Source organism: Acartia tonsa, chromosome 3 (assembly GCF_053477335.1).
Source record: "Acartia tonsa isolate MP-2025a chromosome 3, ASM5347733v1, whole genome shotgun sequence".
In the NCBI taxonomy this organism is placed as follows: domain Eukaryota; kingdom Metazoa; phylum Arthropoda; class Copepoda; order Calanoida; family Acartiidae; genus Acartia; species Acartia tonsa.
This window is the reverse complement of record NC_137262.1, coordinates 36,649,358-36,671,543: the sequence shown is the minus strand read 5'-3', so window position 1 is coordinate 36,671,543 and position 22,186 is coordinate 36,649,358. Positions and strand designations below refer to the sequence as shown.

At 30.8% G+C, this 22,186-nt stretch overlaps 1 protein-coding gene across 2 annotated transcripts in view; it reads right to left on the bottom strand.

The window, feature by feature from the left end:
• Positions 1 to 13,309: 13,309 nt before the first annotated feature.
• Positions 13,310 to 22,186, bottom strand: part of PIG-V (phosphatidylinositol glycan anchor biosynthesis class V) — a 65,828-nt gene continuing 56,951 nt past the window's right edge. For both annotated transcript variants that reach the window (XM_080153749.1, XM_080153750.1), the window contains exon 19: positions 13,310 to 14,792. In XM_080153749.1, the coding sequence (XP_080009875.1) occupies positions 14,691 to 14,792 (102 nt within the window). In that variant the 3' untranslated portion in view covers positions 13,310 to 14,690. The remainder of the gene's footprint in view (positions 14,793 to 22,186) is intronic.

Below are 22,186 nucleotides of genomic sequence, written 5' to 3'. Positions count from 1 at the left end.
TTGCAATAATAAAACTGTGAGATCTAAAAGTTAGAGTGGTTTTTGGCACCAAAATTGATTTCCTTCAATATACAGCGATAGAGACAATTGTTTTAAATATTACTTTAAAATTTAGACAAATAGGGTTTGCTTAAAAGTAGCAGGATGTCCATGTGCCTCACTGTCTGTATCTCAGTATGAGGCGAATGATCTTCTAACCCCTTAGCTAATATGGTTCTTCTTTGTGAAAAAGCTTTTCTTTTCTGGGAAGATTTGTAACTTTTTATGGAGGAGGGTTCCTTCAACCTCCGAGGAGAAATCAACCCTAGAAAAAAATCCCCCCCCCCCCCCTAAAAAAACATGTTCTTAACTTTTCCTTTATATCAATAAAAAGCTCTAAAGATAGATTTTATCTGTATTTCTGTTTCAATGTCTTTGTACCTGCCCAAAGTTATATGTATATTTATTCCCTTTGGCCAAAGCTGATATGAAAAATTGATAGAGTTTCTACCAATACATAATTCAACCGTTTCACGTTGTTAGTAGCAAAACTAGTCTATAATTCGATATATCAGTCAGTCTTTACGTCTGGGAATACGATTTTCTTGGCTGTTATTTAAATACAAGCTGATTTGCTGATTATTTTGGCGAAGATTCGCTATACAAAAAATGTAGAGGGACAAAGTGTCTAAAAAATCAGCCATGTGACGTCATAAAAATGAGGGAGATGAGGGGAGACATGGGAAAGAAAACCCCTAAAAAAGATATGGATAATCCCTCACTTTTATAACGTCACATGGCTGTTTTTTAAGACTTTTTGTCCCGCAACAAATGATGTCCATTTGTGTATTTATCTGTAGGAAACGATCTCGCTGACTTTGAAACGATATAATTCTTCTTAATATTGAAGCTTCTTATAGATCCAGGGAAAGTTTATAACAAGTTTAGGGAAGGGCATCCCAACTCTCTTAAGAAAATATCGCCGCGCTAGATATCTTAATATTGTTTTAAGACGTTGACATCCTTGTTCTAACATAATAAGTAAATAAACTTGCAACTTCATCCCTAGCCTCGAGTATATAATAAGTTAATCCAATAAATAATCCCCATTTCTTTACATTTTGACCACATATTCTGACTAGACCAGATAAGGACAATAAAAATAAATAGAAACAAAGCAAATAAATAATAAAATTAGAATCATTAACAAATTTATTATGACAGCAAATTTAAAAAAAAAGAAAATTATCATAATATTATGCTAATCGTTATGGAAATCATCATTTCAACAGTCAAATAAAATTAATGACTGTCTTATATCATGTTAAGAGCTAAATATTAAACAAAACTAATTTTCTTACTTCAAAACCCTGGCTTTAAACAATATTTATAGTAGACTTTTTATACCTCTTCTAACCAACTCCAAAAGTCCCCACGTAATGATAAATGCCGGCATTTACAATTCAACATAACAGGTGTTTTTGCTATTAAATATTAAATACATTATATAAGAAATTAAATTGAAGAAAATAATACAAACCATAAGATAAAAATATTGTCACTTTATTCCAAAAAACGTCATATTATTTTATGAGCTCCGGTTTTTAAAAATCTTCCAAAACATATTTTAACTTCGGAACATATGATATTTAACGCTAGAAGGATTCTAACTAACAGAGGAATTAAGAGAAAGGGGGAAATAGGAAGGAAAGAGAGGAGAGAGAGGGGAAATAATCTCTCTATAAGTGTTTCTACATTGTTACCATGACAAAACAGTTGGCATTCCAACAGTATACATTATATAGGGTTTATATCGATTATTTGGATGTAATAAAAATGGTTTCGGATGGCTTAAAATATGAGGCATGCTATTTTTAAAATAATTTTTTTATATAGTATTTACGTGGGCTATGTAGCTTTTTGTAGTTTAAGCTATTTCTTTTTTTTTGTAATCTAAACGGACGTTATCTCTCAGAGTCTTCCGAGAGCAAAATTTCTCTTGTTTGCTCTGGAAGCTAGAGAGAGCGTGGGGAGTGTTCTTATAATATAGATAATAATTAATTAACAATTAGCTAAATTTTGTAGTCTACTCTCCTTATTTGTTGACTGATTTTCAAATATCAAACAACAATACCAATACACAGTTTCTTCGTAGATTAGAAACTATTTTTTAGCTTTTAATCAATCTACTAATCTTAAAATTAAACTATGTGTTACTATGAGGGAACACCAACGAAATCCACGTATGTTGAAGAGTCGTTCAAGATAATACAAATATACATACATATTTTCTTCTTCAATTTTGCAAAATATTTTCTATTTTTGATAAAATCAATAATAAACAACAAATGATTATTTATTGCATCGTATTATAGACAGTTTTCTGCAGATAAGATACAATTTTTCCCAAAACATTGGCCCCGCAGTGGGCCAACAAAACTGGAATTATTCCTAATATTTTTTTTTAATATTTCGAGAAAACTGTAACATGGTGCGATACATGACTTTTCAGAATGCCTCTAAAGCGGTCATGAACCAGCGGATTATGAATAGGATATGGAACAATATAATATGATCAATATGGCAATGATGACATCAGCAAAACTTAACAAAGCAGAAAGGTCAGAAAAATTATATTTAGAATGACTAATTTAGACAATAGACTTTTTATATGAACGTACAGACTTTCTGGCATTGATTATAGAATTGTCACGCTTACTAAATATTATCTAATTGTCACAGAAACCATCATGAAAAGTTTGAAATCCATGGGAAAATTCAAACACGCCTAAATTAACCATTAAAGTTTTACCGACCTATTTATATAAAAGCCTCGCTTTAAAAAATGACGTAAACATTATTATAGAGTAGCTGCGACAAAGAAATATATATAGAGAGATTATAATTAATCCTTAGAGTACAAGTATATTGCAAAAATAATAAAATGTACCTTTATGTTTTATATAATTTTTTTAGAAACTAGAGACTACGCCCATTGAGGGAGAAGAAGTGGGTAATATAACCCTACCAATTTTATTTTGGTTTTTAAAAAAGTAGAAATATATTTATAGGAGCCGATTTCTCTTGAAACGGTTGAGTTACCCCAACCGACCCAAACCCCCACAAAATAGTTATAAACCATCCCTGGCCCTATATAAAACTCTATTATAATAAAGAAGAACTATATCGGTCAAGCGGTTAGCAGGATTCTAAGCTACAGACGCTTACATTTATCCTGTTACTTTTATATAACGATTACATCAAAATTCAATTGAATTTCAAGACTTTTTTATATTCTAACTACGCTTTTATGTATTTTCACATACCTTTCTTTAATGTACATTTTTTGTGGAGTATTTGTAACAAATCCATTAAAAAACAAGGATGACAACATCCATAAAAAAGAAGCTTTGAAACGGTAGGACAAACAAACATTAACACTTGTAGAGTGTCAGAACTGAATAAGTAGAATATAAAAGTTTAAGTCGAAACAGGATACTGTTTAAGGACTTATAATATTGGAATTTGTTGTCCTGGGAATCAGTATTCTAAAAATCAGATATATAGTTAAATTTATCACATAAAGAATTGTTGACAAAAAGTTAAAATCAACATAATTTAAATGAATGTACGGACTTTTTAGTAACGATTATAAAATTGCTTCTCATTTTAATTCAAACCTAAATGTTAAAGGAAACAATATGCAAAGTTTGAAATCAATAGGACAATTCTAATTTGTCTAAATCAACGCCAAGAGCCGACCGTCACAAAAGAATGTACCGACCCTAATTAAAGAAATGCTTCGCTACTAAAAAAAAACTATAAATCTTTACAAAACTGAAAAGAAAATTCATTGTTGGTGAATTTTTCACCAATGCATCTGTCCGTTTTAAACAAGCCAATTAAAAAATACAGTTTCAAAACATATATATGAACATTTTACAAAACGTTGGCGATAAAGCCTTTCTTTTTTGACAACAAGCTTAATTTTTAAAGAAACAAATACTTTTTATATTCTAATTACAGGAAAATTATTTTCTGACTTCTCACAAATATAAAATTATTTACTAATATTTAATTTGCTAATAAATGAATATTTACATCATTTGATACTAATGGACGACGAAACATTAAAAATAAAAAGAGGAGGGAAGGGTAGGAGGTCTATAGGTCTATCCTCAGTTCTAGGAAATATACATTATAATTTGGTTCCAGAAGAATTATGAAACTCACTTTCGATGTAAAAGAAACATAGATACATATAGATTCAATGATAAAGGTGCATATAAGATAATAAAATTTAACATGGTATACAAAAGGGTTCCAGGGTAAACGCAGGAGTCCCAAACGTCGGAGTGGACAAACGCAGGAGTGTTAAAATATTAATTTTATTAAGTATTTCTATACAGATTAGGTTAGGTCATTAAAAAAAACCTATAAGATGGTCTAAAATAGGTTAGGTTAGGTTAAGTGTCCACTCCGAAGTTTGTCCACTCCGACTTTTGGGACTCCTGCGTTTGTCGTAGGACCTCCAAAAGTAGTGAAGATAATTTTGATAAGAAGTTTGAGAAGTATGTCTAAGATGGGTTCTAAAAATCATAATGGCGGCGCTAAAATCACAAACAGATGATGCATATTTGTGAAAGGGATCTGACCAAAATAAGTCCGCAGTATATCTAGCTAGCAGCTAAAGCTCCACAGGGCAAGTTGCCCGTAGGAAGAATGTAATGCTACTTAGAGCTCCTAACAGAGAGGTAAGGTTTGTTGTGGTCCTTTGAATTTTAAGAGTAAAAGCATCACATAAGTTTAGGGTACTTTAAGCTTATCATAGTTTTAAATCATGCATTAAAAGTTTACATATAAGAACAACCCAAACATGCCCAAAAAGTTATATTCTATAAATAAAATGACATATATAAAAAATTGAAATTCGTAGGATTTATATTCAACAATGCATTTCTTTCTTTGTTTCACAATTTATATTTTGTTTCGTGAATAAAAGAAATAAAAGTTTGCTCCCGTCTTTAATATTAGGCCAGGAAGCTTTAGACATAAACATGCTTTATTGGGTCATATTGCATACTTGCAATGTTATCCTTAAAATAAAATTAAAAGGATGTTTGTCTGTTTGCCCCGAAAGATCTCGTTAACCGCTGAACAGATCGGGTTCTCCTTAACAGGGTCCCGGAAAAGTTTATAACTATTTTGGGTGGAGGGTACCACCACCCTCACAAGAGAAATCGCCCCTAAAAAAATCCCCCCATTTTTAAAAAAAAATTAAAATGGTAAATGGTTTGGGGTGGGTAGGGTGACACCTGCATCCCCCCCCCCAAATTATTTTTTACTTTAAAAAATCTAAAATAAAAGAATGGCTTTTGGGCCTGATTCAACTCCCCCTTTCTAATGTTCCCCAAGAGGCCTTCAGGGGCGTAGCCGCTAGTATGGTACAAATTAGAACCATGTATGTCGGACTATATTTTGTCTGCCGTATATCTGTTGTCTGTCTGAAGCTTAAGACCTCGGTAACCCCTGAACCGACAGATATACTAAATGATATATACTGTATAATACAAAATAGAACTATATTTGTTTGCCTGTATCGAAATAGCTCTAACTTCTAGACTGATCTGACTCTTCTTTACAAAGAAATTTCTAATACCTCTAGGTACGATTGATAAGAATATAGGGCAAAACCTATATTGTAGGTCTTAAGGCACTAACATCCAAACTTATGCAGACAATAAACCCTTCGATTGCACGGCCTTTGTCTTGGGAAGTTATATTAATTTATGATGTTGAGTTGCTGATATTTTTTGGATAAGACATCCCACCTACTTTTGCTATTAATGTCGTGCATCTTACATTGAAGCAGTAGTTACATCTTGAGTTTGAGCCAGGATGATTTTTTTCTGTTGGAATGAAACAATGTAGAAAAAATCAATGTTAAGAAAATGTAAAGGTCTACCTTAACTCAATTCCTCTAGTGAACATAAATCTTTGAAACAGACATCTTTTGATTTTCTGTAAAAAGCTATCATTGAATAGTTATTTATCGCATCGTATTATAGACATTTTTCCACTGACAATAAAAAGACAAATTATAGGATTTTGGGTCCCTCGGGGACAATTAAAAAGAAGGAATTAATTCTTGATTTTTATTTGATTTTGCTAAGACTGGTTCTTATGCATGGGACATTAATCGGATTCAAAGCAATTTGTAAAAAGATCAGTTGTTTATCTTTAGTCTACTTAATATCAGTTTTTAGATAAGGCAAATTAATATTTGAGCAGAGCATCTTTTACCTCGTTGGGGTAGGATTCTTCTTTGAGTTCAAGTTGGGGTTAAGTCCATCCTCCACTTTCAAATTTAGTTTCTTTTTAAATCATAGAAGACTTTTTTAAAGGAAGAAGGGATATGAACTTTCCCGAGGACTATATAGAGCTTAACTGTATAGGAGAACCATATCGGCTATATACACACACCCTGTTACTTTATTATAAGGATAAAGACAGATATCTCCATTGTTTTAGTTGTTATTCATATTTTTGATAAACATGTTGACCAAACTGAAACTCAAATATTTGAATAATATATACATGGCAAGATTTATTCAAAACAAAGATATTAAAGTTCGGACATTATTTTCTATTTGCTTTTCCTTTTCATAATTTTTTAAAATTAAATTTAAAAAAAAAGTTTTAACCTTAACTTAACAAAAATAAAACATAAACTAAGCAGCAGAAAGACAAATAAGTTTATAGAATAGATGTTATTCTTATTAAAAAAAAGTGCTTTGAACCAGGGTTATTATAAGGCTTTGGGGGCTAGTGTAATAAACAGCCCCATGTCTCCTCCCTCCCTTCCCTTTGATTCTTTCACTCTTAAGATTATTTATTGAGAGAGAGAGAACCTTTTTAAATATAAATTAAGAGCAGCTTGACTTTATTAAAGCAATTAACAAAAGTTACAAAATAGCAAGGATGACAACATCCATAAAAGCTAAGCACTAAAAGTTTTAACAAAGTTTTACGTAAATTTGTTGCAAAAATGCTAAAATACAGGATACTGTTTATGGACACACTCAAATTTTTAGGTCTTGATTATAAAGATGTTTCGCTTATAACATTGTTTTTTGTTATCCTTATTCCAAAAATCAGATGAATTATTATATCACATAAAAATTTCTTGTCAAAAAAAATTTTAAAACTTTTGGTAACGACTTTATAGTGGCTAAGCTTTCTAAATTGTACCTGTTATAGGAATCATCAAGCAATAGGACAATTCTAACATGTCTAAATCAACGAAAAGAACTAATCGTTGCGGACGACGGTACGGACTGACCCTAAAGATTTTCTTTTAACAATAGTTTGTACAAGTGAAGATATTCCCAAACAAATTTAATCCAGTAAGATCTTTTAAACAGCTAGATCGATTTCTCCACTTACAGGGAAGTTGTGTATTGATTCAGGGCTGGATTTCAGCTATTTTTAGGATGTGTAGAATGTAGATATGTCCCTAAAAAATCTATTATTGAAATTGATTATTTTTTTTTTAATTTTACAAATTTTAAATAAACATTTATTACTATTGTATGCATGATATGTATATAGTATAATGTATTGTATAATATTGATATTATATACAATACTAATATGACAGATTGTATGTATAATTGTATTCATAATATGAATATTGTTTTTTCATACTTCTATAGTCAAGATTATTCTAAAGAGTGTCCCGCTTTTAGGCTTAACAATTTACGTTTTTCGGTCGTATTTCTAAATTACTTTAAAAATAGTTTTATAGTAGCGACATAAGCCTAAGTAAGTAAATAAGATTTACTCAGTTGCTATTGAAGCTAGACCTATATTTTTATTATGGGGTATATTTAAGTATACAACATCAATAACAGCATGATTTGAAACAGCTTTATAGCCGCTTTTATTTTTTTAATGTCCTCAGATCTTTGGTGTTTTTTAAACTTTTTTTTGGATAATAGATTTTTTGTGTTCTTGATGAAAAGACAAGAACCTTCATTTTTTATTTACTCTGCTTCTAATGAAGATAGATTGCTAATTTGTTCATGAAGATACCATTTTCCGAAGAGCATCCAGTATACAGCTTACTTAGTCTGCCAGTCAATGGTTCATACAATAATAACCATATATATTTAAGAAATGTCTATAAACGGGACACCCTTAACACGCATCTTTCCTTTTTGATGTCTACATGTAATGTATAAGTGAGAAATAAGGATGTAATAATAAATTATGTTTGTATCACAGATGTTCCTTCATCACAAATTACAAAATGAAAAATAGGACTAGACAAGCCTAAGGGATTAGACTGTAAATTGCAATGGTATCAAAAGTCCTATAACCACATTTTCTTATTTGTTGTCTCAAAAATTTTGGGTTAATTTTGATAATTAAGTCCAAACTAATAGAATCTATTTTTTTCCAAATATTTTAATTTTGTTATTCATGATTGTAAATGTTTATGGGCCATAGCCTTGACCCTTCAGAAATGATTTGTCAAACTTCGCTTTTTTGGGTGTTGACATCCTTTTTAAACATTGATTCAGTCTAATAGAAAAAAATGTTCGGTTGTAATAAGCAATGTTATTATGATATTTATTTGGTAGTATTATGACAGCACTAATGTAAAGGCAATCCTTCTTTATACAACATTATCAATACAAGCAAAAGCAAGTTATACATAATAGATATACTATTCTTAATAATTACAATTGTGCTCAAAATATTCACAATAAACAGGGATCTTAGGGGCTAAAACAATGGAAGATAATTTGATCTACATCCCAATAACAAATTTACCCCTACTGATAATTATGATTATTGTTTAAAAATTTTGACATTTCTAGTCCGAACCAACCAGAACAGATTTAATAGAAGTCCTTTGGTTTTCAAGCTTAAACTTATTATTAAACTTTGGGTACTAGTTTACAAATTCCATGTTAAGACATAATTTAAAGCTTAAATTATTGTTGTTGCCAGAGATATGCCAACAGAAGAGGATTAATAATTCTTATCCCAAATGCTTTGTTGTATTAAGGAGAATGTTTATTTATTCTCCAAAGTTACCTATAAACCAACAACCAAGAAAAAAGAAGTATGAAATTTTTCCTTACCTATTGAAATCTAAAAAAACAAGGATGGCAACATCCATAAAAGCGAAGTACTGAAACGGTAGGACAAACGGACATTAACACTTGTACTGAATCATCAGAATATAAAAGTATAAAAGTCGAAGCAAAATTGTAAGTAAATTTGTTGAAAAACTGCTTAATACAGGATAATGTTTATGGACATACTTACATTTTAAGGGCTTGATTATAGAGTTGCTTCGCTTATAATATTGATCTTTGTTGTCCCAGGAATCAAACGGATAATTAGATCACATAAAAATTTGTTGTTAAAAAAGTAGAAAAATCAACATGTTTAAAATGGACATACGGACATTCTGGTTATGATTATAGAGTTGCTACGCTTTCTAAATCGTACCTAACTACAACAGGAATCATCATGCAAAGTTTGAAATCGATAGGACAATTCTAACATGCCTAAATTAACGAATAAAAGCTATCTATCTCGGACGGACGGACCGACCCTAATTATAAAAAAGCTTCGCTTTTAAAAATGAGGATAATATCATTAAGTCATTAGCTAATCAGGGATCTAAAGGAATAAGACGATGGCCGATAAATCGTATATATCCCCAATGATGATACACAAAATTACACTTTCTATAGGAGACAAAATTGACTGGAATATTATAGAACTCACGAAATTTTTTTTAATGCCTAAAAACCATCCTAATTAATTAAACATACATAAAAAATTGATAGTCTTTCAAAAAAAAATTCATTTAGTCATTAAATAATACAAAATTATTTTTTTTCGTTTTGACTTTAGCAACGCCATCAATTTTAACACATTGAAGAGGAGATACTAATTTTGTTCTAAAACGCACAATTTTCAGAGTTAAAACATGAGTAATACCTTAATCTCTTCCTTTAAACTTGCTTGAAAATCGAAAACCTTTAAATCAACACATTTATTAATGTGTAGGAGTACAGCTCTTCACAAGTCATTTTTACCTGGAGGTCGATTGTGGAAAAACCCCTGCCTAATATCAATTTTTTTTTTCATAAATGGAATAGTCTATACTTGGGTAAAATATGGTATCAATTCTAGATTGGAGACGTTATTCAAACTAGTTCTATAACTGATTAATCTGTTTCCAAAAATTTAGCTTTCTTTCTTTACACTTCTTTGTACTTTTTTTTCTTTTCAAAATGATAAAATGTTTTAACAAATAGTCTTAAATATATGAGGTAATATAGATAGAAAAGGATATCCAGGGAGTTTGGCTAAATCTTCCCTTATTACCTCTTGGCAGATGAACTATCCCTTCCTGTTAAACCTACATAAATGGGACACAAAAAAATACAAAATTATGCATGAAAACAACTTTACAGTAGCGAAGCTACTTGAAAATTAATTTTGTTTAAACCATAGGGTGTGTTTTAGTTAATTCTGAGAAAATATATCAACAGTAACGAAAAACTGCTGAGCTGCAAAATTGTTGTAATATTTATTAATAGCCACAGCCAGCGGCTGGTAGTTTGCAGCTCAACAGTTTTTTGTTACTGTTGATATATTTTCTCATAATTAACCAAAACAACCCCCCCAAAAAAAACAAGATTGCATGTTCCATTTTACAAGTTTAGCTGAATAATTGCACCAGTGGTCAGCCGCCAAACCGCCAAATTAAAAGTTTTGCAGAATATTTATAGACTGACCCATTGTATTATAATTCAGAGCTCTATCTTGAATATGGGCCTTAGAGCGCACTGTTACTGTGAAAGTGTACAACCCCCTTCCCCTTATTTTAAAAGCACAAAATCTATTCTGAAATAGACAAACGGACAAAGTGAGTTATAGAGCTGATTATCTGTTATCACAAGAAAGAAAAGAAAGAGCAGTCTGACCGCTACAGATGTGTTCTACTTAATTATGCTCCATATTTATGTGAATAGCTACAAGAATTTTCAGCCTTCTATCTTTTACAGGAGCTGAAAAATCACGATTCCACCCCCCCCCCCCACATCCCCGTTTTGTCTCTAACAGACGGACTAACAGATGGACATTTCAAATTTTAGAGCAGCTTTGCTACTAAAAGAAATAATACATTGAGAAAATTAGTTGTGAAAAATATAAGCGGCTTAACAGCAGTCAGACTGCAATGGATGTTTTATACTTAATTATGCTCCATATTGATTGAATGTTTACGAGAAGTTTCAGCCTTCTATCTTTTATAGGAGCTGAGAAAATGATGTTTCCCCCTTTTTGTCTCTAAAAGACGGACAGACATTGCTACTAAAAAAATAATACATTGTTAATTTTTATTTAACCCTTAACGGTTGGGGGGGGGGCGTTGAACGGTATGATCCTGCAGGTCCTGATCCTCCGCCGTTTCCGCCGACCACCGACTGCGGCGGCTGGCAGCTGCAAAATACAGCTGCGACCGCTGAAATTTATGTTTTGATATTTCTAATATAAAATTTTACATAAAGAAAAAATTTCCTAGAAAAAAATGTTCTTCTAGCTTCAAAAATAAGAAAATTACAGCCGTTTGAAATTTTTAAGTAAAAAAGGACCTAAAAACAAAGGTTGTTAAATAAAAGGGTTAAGGAAGCTAAAATTGACTTTGACTTACAAAAGGTCGAAAATTCATTATCAAACAGGGGACTTGCACAACAAAAATTACCCCTCTAACTCTAATAGGAACTGAGATAATAGGGGGGGGGGGGAGCCTTGAACCCCCCCCCCCCCCCCAACCAATTAAGGTACGGCAAGGCGCACGACTGTTAAAAGTTAAAAGGATGACAATATTCATTAAAGCAAAGCTCTTAAGATCAAAAAGAAATTGATGTAAAATCATGGTTGCCGTTTAAGATTTGTAATATTTACTATACCTTATACATATTGAGCTGTGAAGCATATCATGGATGCTTATATTCATCACAATCATTGGATCTTCGTTTAGGAAGGCCTAAACAGCTATTTGTTAAATCATTTTATCATTTTGACAAGAAAAAAAAGTACAAAGAAGTGCAAAGAAAGGAAGCTAGATTTTTAGAAAAAGATTATTCAGTTATAGAACTAGTTAGAATAACGTCTCCAATCTAGAATTGATACCATATTTTACCCAAGTATAGACTATTCCATTTATGAAAAAAAAATTTGATATTAGGCAGGGGTTTTTCCACAATCGACCTCCAGGTAAAAATGACTTGTGAAGAGCTGTACTCCTACACATTAATAAATGTGTTGATTTAAAGGTTTTCGATTGCCAAGCAAGTTTAAAGGAAAAGTTTAAGGTATGAATCTCATGTCAACTCTGGAAATTGTTGAAATGAGAACAAAAATACGGTTTTAACATTTTTGTGTTGGCAGCCATGGCTTCACCATAGACGATAAGAAAAATATAAAAATCTCTTTCAATTGTTGGAAAAAAAATTTTTTTTCAACACACCATCATTTCTTAATGTATTTTTTATAATTAAGGATAGTTTTTAGGCTTTTTCCATTCATGCGTGATTTTTTTGTATAAGGAAGTAAGAAGTGCTCATAGATTACATTTAGGGGTTGAAACTTTTGGACACTCAACTAAATGAACCAACCAATCAAAATTCAATAACAGTCCCCAAGGTTGTTTAACCAACGAATAAATAAAATCATTTTAAGACTTTGAGGACTAGTATAATAAGCAGTCCAATGTCCCATACCTCAATGTATAGAGCTAGTACTCTATTTTCTATCCTCATATGCACAAGCAGAACATAAATCAAAGATAAATAGGATTATTTTCTTACATGAACAATTCTTTGTACTACTTCAGTTAGTTTTATACTACATTACATAATCAATCCTTTTAAGTAAAATAGTAAGTTTTTTTCTTCATCTTAAGAATTCGTTAGCTACTGAACCTATAGGATCGAGTTCTCCATTCTAAGAAAGCTTCACATTCGTCCCAAGATAAGTTTAGGCTATTTTATTGATATGCATGATTAATGATGAAACGCCCTTGAGTTGCATCGGGTTTGAGCCATGCATTTCCCCAACTCTAATTATTTATGTAGCGCATCTTACATAGCAGTAGTAGGAACTAATTTTAACGTCTTTAGTTATGACGCTGTGTTGGCTGAAATGCGAACCTATCACCTTTAGATCAAATAGATAGATCATTGAACATGCTCTAGTTATAGAGTAGCTGCGCTACTAAAAATAGACTAATTCAAACTTAAAAACTCAACATTTATTCAATTTTTATGACAAACATTTCAATATTTTGAGCACACATATATAAAAATGTAAACAAATGAATTTATTTTTGGAATGATAAAATTTAAATAAATAATGCCCATTAATAAACAAAAAAAATGAATAAAAACCTCAAAATAAATAACACTTTTTTCTTAAGATTAAAAAAAAATCATCCAACTATTAGTGGGTAAAAAAATTTACTTTAATTTATTGACTGTGACTTTAAAGTCAGAGATCTTAGGGGGTAAGACAATGGACGATAAACTTAAGGAATGTACATTTCAATAATGATAAAACTGAATTACCCCATCTGTAAATAAAAATTATTGGTTACAAACTTTAGACACAACAAGTTTAAACCAACTAATCAAGATGTATTAAAGGAACCCAAAGTTTTTAAGCCAGCAAATGAGACAAGTGTTCATAAAACTTTGGGTACCAATATGACTAAAAGTCCAATGCCCCAATCCCTCACTGCTTTCAAATACTAAGCAAGTTATATTTTTCCAAATAATACATATATTACAAGACTAGCTATTATACTGTAAAATAAAAATTACAAATATTTTAATTGATGGTTCACTGTATAAAATTAAACTGTTAATCAACAATTCTTTTTATAAAAGGTGTCATTTTTACGCAAAAGAAAATCTATTTACAACTTCAAATATAAATAATTAAAATGTTTTTGGAACTCTATTATATTTAGATTTGAGGATACTAGAATGACTTAAAATAAACAACAATCTCTGGTAAAAAGAATTTGCTATTGAAAGAAATAAAATTGAGGTCATAAAAAAATCCTAGCTTCCTTGAACACGATTCATTTTTTTGTTTTTAAGCACAATATTTATGTCCAAGGAAGGTTATTTGAGAATAGAATAGTTCCAACATGAAAATATCCAAGGAAGTACATCATCACCCAACTAGAATATTTATGTCCAGGGAAGGTTGTTTGAGAATAGAATAGTTCCAACTAGAAAATATCCAAGGAAGTACATCATCACCCAACTAGAATATTTATGTCCAGGGAAGGTTATTTGAGAATAGAATAGTTCCCACAAGAAAATATCTAAGGAAGTACATCATCACCCAACTAGAATATTTATGTCCAGGGAAGGTTATTTGAGAATAGAATAGTTCCAACATGAAAATATCCAAGGAAGTACATCATCACCCAACTAGAATATTTATGTCCCAGGAAGGTTATTTGAGAATAGTATAGTTCCCACAAGAAAATATCTAAGGAAGTACATCATCACCCAACTGGAATATTTATATCCAGGGAAGGTTATTTGAGAATAGAATAGTTCCCACAAGAAAATATCCTTAAGTACATCATCACCCAACTAGAATATTTATGTCCAGGGAAGGTTATTTGAGAATAGGATAGTTCCCACAAGAAAATATCCAAGGAAGTACATCATCACCCAACGTCCAGTTTCCGTCTCTATCTTCTCCTGAAATAAAACACATTTTTTAGGAAATTTTTTAGAAAATGGAACTGATTAGGTATACTGATTGAATATCATCGAATTACAGACAATTTCTCACGAATATTAAGATTAAATCGTAAAATTAATACCAGTTTTATTAGCCATCATGCCCTCGGGACTAATAAAACTGGTTTTAATCTCATAAAAGCTTACGAAGCGATAAATAACTAATCTAAAATTTCGATCGCATCAAGCTTCTATGTATATTCGTTTTTGTTTGTAAACAAGGATGACAACATCCATAAGTAGCGAAGCACAAGAAATAAAATCATGGATGGTAATACGTAGATTTAAAGTGTATTCAGTAATTGATTTATTGGAGAAAATAAACACGAAACCCTGTTTTATTTTGTATAATGATGACGGTCAAAGTAAATTACATAAAAGATGCTCATAACATTGGAAAAAACATATTTTGATACTGATATCCCAAAAAGTTAAAAAAAAACACCAAAGATATGGATTGGAAATATGCAAAATAGCAAATATAAAAATAGCAAAAACCTGCTAAAAGACAGTCTGACCGCCATGCTTGTTTTCTTAAAACGACAGGAAATTTAATTTTTAAATTCTTAACTTAATAAAATTTGGAAAATCGGACTATATTCATCAAAGATATAGAAAAATTTAAAAATAGCCAAAAACCTGCAAAAAGGAAGTCTAGCCGTCATGGTTGTTTGCTTTAAACAATAGGAAATTTAATTTTGATATGTATAACTGAAAAAATTTTGAAAATCGTACCATTAACACCAAAGATATGGAGAAAAATGTAAAAATACAAAAAAAGCCTAAAACCTGCTGAAAGGCAGTCTGGCTGTCATAGTTGTTTTCTTTAAAGGACAGGAAATTTAATTTTGATATATATAACTAAAAAAATTTTGGAAATTGGACCATAAACACCAAAGATATGGAGAAAAATGTGAAAAATACAAAAATAGCCTAAAACCTGCTTGAAGGCAGTCTAACCTTCATAGTTATTTTCTTTAAACAACTGGAAATTTAATTTTGATATCTATAACTGAAAAAATTTTGAAAATCGCACCATAAACACTGAAGATATGGAGAAAAATGTGAAAAATACAAAAATAGCCTAAAACCTGCTAAAAAGCGGTCCTATCGACATCGATGTTTTATAATTAATTGTGCTCCTTAATAATGGGAACGTTGTAAAAAAATTTCAGCATTCTACCTTTTATAGGAGCTGAGTAAATCCCATAGTAATCCCCATAGCGTTACGGACTGACGGACGGACAAAGTGAATTATAGAGTAGCTTCGCTACTAAAAAAAGGTTTAATAGCCTAAATCCATCACATGATCAGTCTAAAACTTCCCCGATTTGTCCAGGCGTTTAAGAAATCCTATTAGACATACACACAAAACAGACATCCTGTTTTTATTGCAGTAAATAGGAGGTAACTGACAAACTAGTGATGAGAATCCGGATCCGGAATCCGCCCAATTTTCGGCCAATTTTATAATCCAAATCCGTATCCGGAATCCGTTTTTTTAATTGGTAGGCTAAAATTACCGTCTTGAGTTTTTTCTTACAACTCCCTCTTTTTGAAGGCAAAGATCACCCCCCCCCCCTAACACACCACCTCCCCCCCCATTTCTTCCCACATAAACCACGAAGTTGATATACCAGCTGATAACACAGAGCTCTCATTGTCAGGCCAGCGATCGCGTGATGAGCTATTCAATTTCTACATAACAAATTTTAATAATTACTAATGTGATGTAAATGTTTTAGTTATGCTGGAAGTCAACACTTTAAACAAATCAAGGCTTCAACCAAGTAACATAGTGATAAATTAACGAAAAAAGCTATCCCTCTGTGACGGACGGCCTTTTAAAATACTGCTAGAATCAGGAATCCGAATCCGGAATCCGCCAAAAAAAAGGATCCGTCACTTTTTTGACGGATTCCTTCAGAATCCGGAATCCGAATCCGGCCCAAAAATTCGACGGATTCCCATCCCTATGACAAACGCAACAAAACTAAATCTTAAATTATTCAAAACTCTCCAATAAACACGAGTTTATATAATGGAGTTTCTGCGATAATAAAAACAAAATCTAATTCACAAAGGGGGAGGTCATTTTCTAGTAAATTCCGTAAAGGTGGTAAAGGTGTGTGTGTTATAAGGCCTAAAAATAGTAGTAGAACGATAAGGTGCTCCCTATTGTTCTATTCAATAGGGAATACAAATATATAGAGCACCTTATCGTTCTACTACTATTTTTAGGCCTTATAACACACACACCTTTACGGAATTTACTAGAAAATGACCTCCCCCTTTATCACACATTTAGATGAATTCTTTGTAAAAATATTTTCTCCTTCTAATAATCATAAAATTAACCTTGTTCTAATAACCTCTATTCACAATACAGAAGGAAAAGAAGTCTAAGTTTATATGCATAAGTATTCAAAGTTTTTTTTTTTAACGCAGAGAGAAACGAATTTTAAAGTATCTGAAGAAAGAACTTGAAAAAGTGATGTGCTTTTCAAGAAATCATAAAGAAAGATATTATTAAAGTAAAAAATACCAATCTGATAAAATTTCGCTAACATTATAACTAATTATCTAATGTTTATGAAAGCTTTATAATTGTCCTGTGCAAGTTTAGGAATAGTTATTTATCCATTGTATGTTACAATATTATAAATACATGTTTTTTTTCAGTATGGCTGAGAACCGGTTCTAATCCAGAGGATATAAATCGGTTCTGAAGCCATACTGAAAAAAAAAATTTCTTTATTTATTTCCTATCACTATAACCCTGCAATGAAAAGTAATCAAAAAGTAAACCAACACAGGGAGGAAGGAAACATGTTTATTACACTAATCTCCAAAGTTTTGTCATAATGTTTTCATATTCGTTGACTTGAAAATAATGAGGACTTTTATTGTATTTTGATTCGTTCGTTCATTAAGTTGAGTGTCTAATCATTTCAACCACTAATTGTATTTACAGAAGGGGTAATTTTGTGCATGATCATTGGGGATGTACGCCATTATATTATCCCTTTTGAACCCTGAAACCAGCACCCTGGGAAACCCTCATTAATTTAACCAACTTTCAAATACAACTTTTTAATAGCTTTCCCGTCTCAGATTATTCAAAGTCTAATTTTGGTCAGATTTAAAAGTTAAGGTTTCTTTTCACATTTCTAGATTCTTCCATTGGAATCATGTTTTATACCGGGTAAGAACTATTCTTAGATTTAAACTAAATCTTACAAATCTCACGTTTTAAAAAATATAATTAAGGCTTAATCTTCATATGTTTACTTTCGTTAGTTAAAACGAGGGCTTGGTAGCCGCCTTAAGGAAATCAAACTTTTACAATTTTAAAAATCTAAACCTGATGCAATATGACAAACCCTTATTAAAAAAAAATCAAAACATCTAAACTGGTAAAAATTTAAAAATTTAGGGGCTTAATTGACGTTATTGTCCTTATATCATTAATTTGAAAAGGCATAAATTGCCATTCATTATTGCATTTACTTTTTAATAATGAATTACATTAATATAGAAGTCAATTCATTTATCTTTTGAAATAATCAAATTAAAATCATTCAAATGTGCTTAAACAAACATTTCCACAAATGCAATATGTCGATTTTGATGATTCAAATCAGTTTTGATCAAACATATATAATTTGTTACCTGGTAAAAATGGAAATAATTGAAATGTAACAAGTTTAATTGTTCTTAGAAGAATGACAACATCCATAGTTATGGAATCATTTAATTTTTCTTTGAAAACAATAAATAAAGGTTTCGGGGTACTTTGGATGAAGCCCCTAAAGGCTACAGGCGATACATTCGTTTTGATTGACATTTGGCTGTAAAAACTTGAATTTTGTACTTTTATTGAATTTTGATTGGTTTGTTCCAAACAAGAAGTGTTCAAACTTTTCCACTGGTAACTTTTTTCTACATAAGGGGTAATTTTTCCCTTGGAGAACCTTTTCTTTTGATAAAAGTACATATTTTTACTGACTGTTAAGTGCAAAAAATTACTAAGAGTCTACGATATCATAAATTGAGTCAAAGTATTCAAAATTGTCAAAATTCTTGGACAGGAAATATAGGAGGAATATTCTAACGTATGTCTAAGTTTGACATAAATATGTTGGCCTTGAAAATTTAGAGCATTTTATTTCAGTTCTATTTCAGGCTAGTTTAAATATATTTTCTTCATTAATAACAATTTTAGCGTGCAATAGTAAAGGTTCATAAAAAAGAGTTCTTTATATGACGCTATAATTATTTTTGACAAGAAATTTAGAGACAAAATAGATTTTTCGACAAGTGGTAGGCCATTTACTTTAAATCGATGTACGTACACCCCTAAATAGGGCAAATCATTGGTGGAAGAGTTTGGACACTGTTATTATGTACCTAACAATCAATATTTAATAAAAGTCCAACAAATGAATGAAAAAGTTCTAAAACTTTGTGTATCATAAATACTTACAGTCCAATGTCCCTTCCCTCCCTAGCAATGTCTAAACTATCCCACTTTCCTTATTGCAACAACCCTGGCTTGTATGTCAAGTGTTAGTGCCAACTACAGGTCATTACAAACACTCTGCACTTTTTATTAGGGTCGGGTAATATGCATTCTGAAAACAGAATTTTAACCCAACCTAATCAAAGTTTAGTCGCAACGTTTACCTTTTTAACTTAATAAATAACAATGATTTAAAATCTATTAAGCATTGTCAAAATTTCAGTATATCTTTTTAAAACTTGTAGATTTTAAGCTATGATTCAAATGCATTTAAAATTTTAAGAACCTCTCTACATAGTGATTTTTAAAACGGTTAGGCAAAATATTGAAAAATAGTAGGTTTGAATTTAAAATATAAGCATTTTACGATTTCATGGACATAAAATTTTTATATTTTTTCTTCATAATACCATTCTCTGGTTTTTATTTTATTTCCAGATTATTACTTACATACAAACCTTTTCCTTTCACCTACATATCAGGGATCTAATGGTATAGGAAAATGGCCGATTAACTTATCCCTAACGATTCTGTAGATTATTATTAGAGTTTGAAACGAATGAACCAACCAATAAAAATTCCATATAAATCCCGGAAGATTTTAAGCCAACAAAGAAGAAAACATAATTATAAAACTTTGGGAACTAATAAACAGCCCAATTCCCCCTCCCTTACTTTATACATATAACACTCACAACCATAATACACACTTCTGTACATATATATTTGATAAAAAAAACAACCAATGAATAGATAAGGTTTATTTGTTAGTTTTCCCTATAAAATTAAGTTATCTTAAACATTAAAAATTAATGATGTTCGCTTGTGTCTTTATGTGGTTGTCTATTTTAGTCTTTGGTATATGGCATGACAATAAATGCTACAACCACATTGTAACTTTTTAAATATGAAACTTAATTCTATAGCTACAAGACCAATTAAATAGCAGATTCATTTCAATTAACCTTAATATTGATAGTATTTATTATGTAAAGTTCTGCTAAATTGGAACTCAATCAATTCAGAAATCCTAATGGACTAAAAAAACCTTACTGCTTTATATTATAGAATATCCAATATAAAACTTTAAGGATCAATAAAAAAAATTGTGGGCTTATGTATGGTTGCAAGAATAAGATCAAGAGCAAAGATAGGTAATCAATGTTTATAGATTATCTATACTATTACATATATTACTTAGGTTGTCCCATACTATGCTTCACTCTTAGATGTAAAAATGTTGTTAAAGAGTGTTTTTTTCTTATTAAATGTTGATAAGTTTATTTAATTCCTAGCTATCCTGGTTGATTTTTGTAAAAAAAAAAAACAATTAGAACCATTCTGATTATTTCATATTACATCTCCAATAACACAGTAATACCATGAGCCACTCTATTTATTTTGCATTATATGAAAATTTGAGCCCCCCCCCCCCCTAATCTATTATTAGTAGAAAGTAAACTAATATTTGTATTAAAATTAAAATTTGAACCACCCTAATTGAAGAAAAGAATCATTAATCACAGTGCCTTCGAAGGTGCTTTGACTTTAGTGTCAGAACCTAAATTGGGACATAGTGCATTTCATTACCCTAGGTTAGGTAACTTCATTTCACTTTTCAATAAAATATAAAATGCAGCGGTTTTTGAGAAAATTAGATTTAAAAATTTCAAGTTCAATTTTTACCCACTAGGAGTTACCGCATAATCATGACAAGAAAAGCAAAGATTATTTATTTTAAATTTTGAACAAATTTGCTTTTATAAAGTCAGTCATAAAACCTCTCTATATATGATTTATTTAAGGCTGAATTTCCGTGACCTTAGCAAAGCAATTGATCAAAATGGCCATTAATTAACTCACTTCAGGAGTGGTTTTATGAAGAACTTTATTAAAGCAAAGTCGTTCAAAATTTTAAATAAATAATCTTTGCTTTTCTTGTCATGATTATGCGGTAACCCTAGTGGGTGAAAATTGAACTTGAAATTTTCAAATTTAATTTTCTCAAAAACCGCTGCATTTCAGATTTTATTGAAAAGTGAAATGAAGTTACCTAACCTAGGGTAATGAAATGCACTATGTCCCAATTTAGGTTCTGACACTAAAGTCAAAGCACCTTCGAGGGGACTGTGTAATATTGCAATATATCAAATTCAAACCGCCCTAGTCGATAATTAGGAAAATAAGTAAAAACAGATAATAACAAAATGAATATGAACCACTTTATCTGAGCTGGATCTTTAAATCATTTTAAAAATGCTGCGCTGTGATTGGCTTAAATTCGGCGCACCCCGATCTAAATCACCATTAAAATGATTTAAAGATCCAGCTCTGTATTACATTGTATGAAAATTTGAACCACTCTAATCGATAAATTGCAGAAAAAATTCATATAGTTGAATCATTTATAAGTAAAACAGATAACTACAAAATAAAACATGAATCTCTTTATCTATGTGAAAATTCGAAATGTCCTAGACGATAATTAGCAGAAAAAAAATTATTTTTAAATGAAAACAGATAAATACAAAATAATAACATAAACCACTCTATCTTTCACATCAAACAAAGATTTGAACCACTCTAATCGATAAATTGCAGAAAAGAATCATTTATAAGAGGAAACAGATAATTGAGCCCATATTTCTCAGATTACGCCAAAAGTTCTCCGATAAAACTCTCAGTGACGAAAACTTATTGTTGGGAGCCATGCTACTTTAAAACATACTTTTTTAGTTGGTATTTTGCTAAAAATATATTAATTTATTTTTACTACTAGCTCCTAGAGACACTTTATTGGGGTAGGGGAGGTCAGGGCTAAGTCCACATT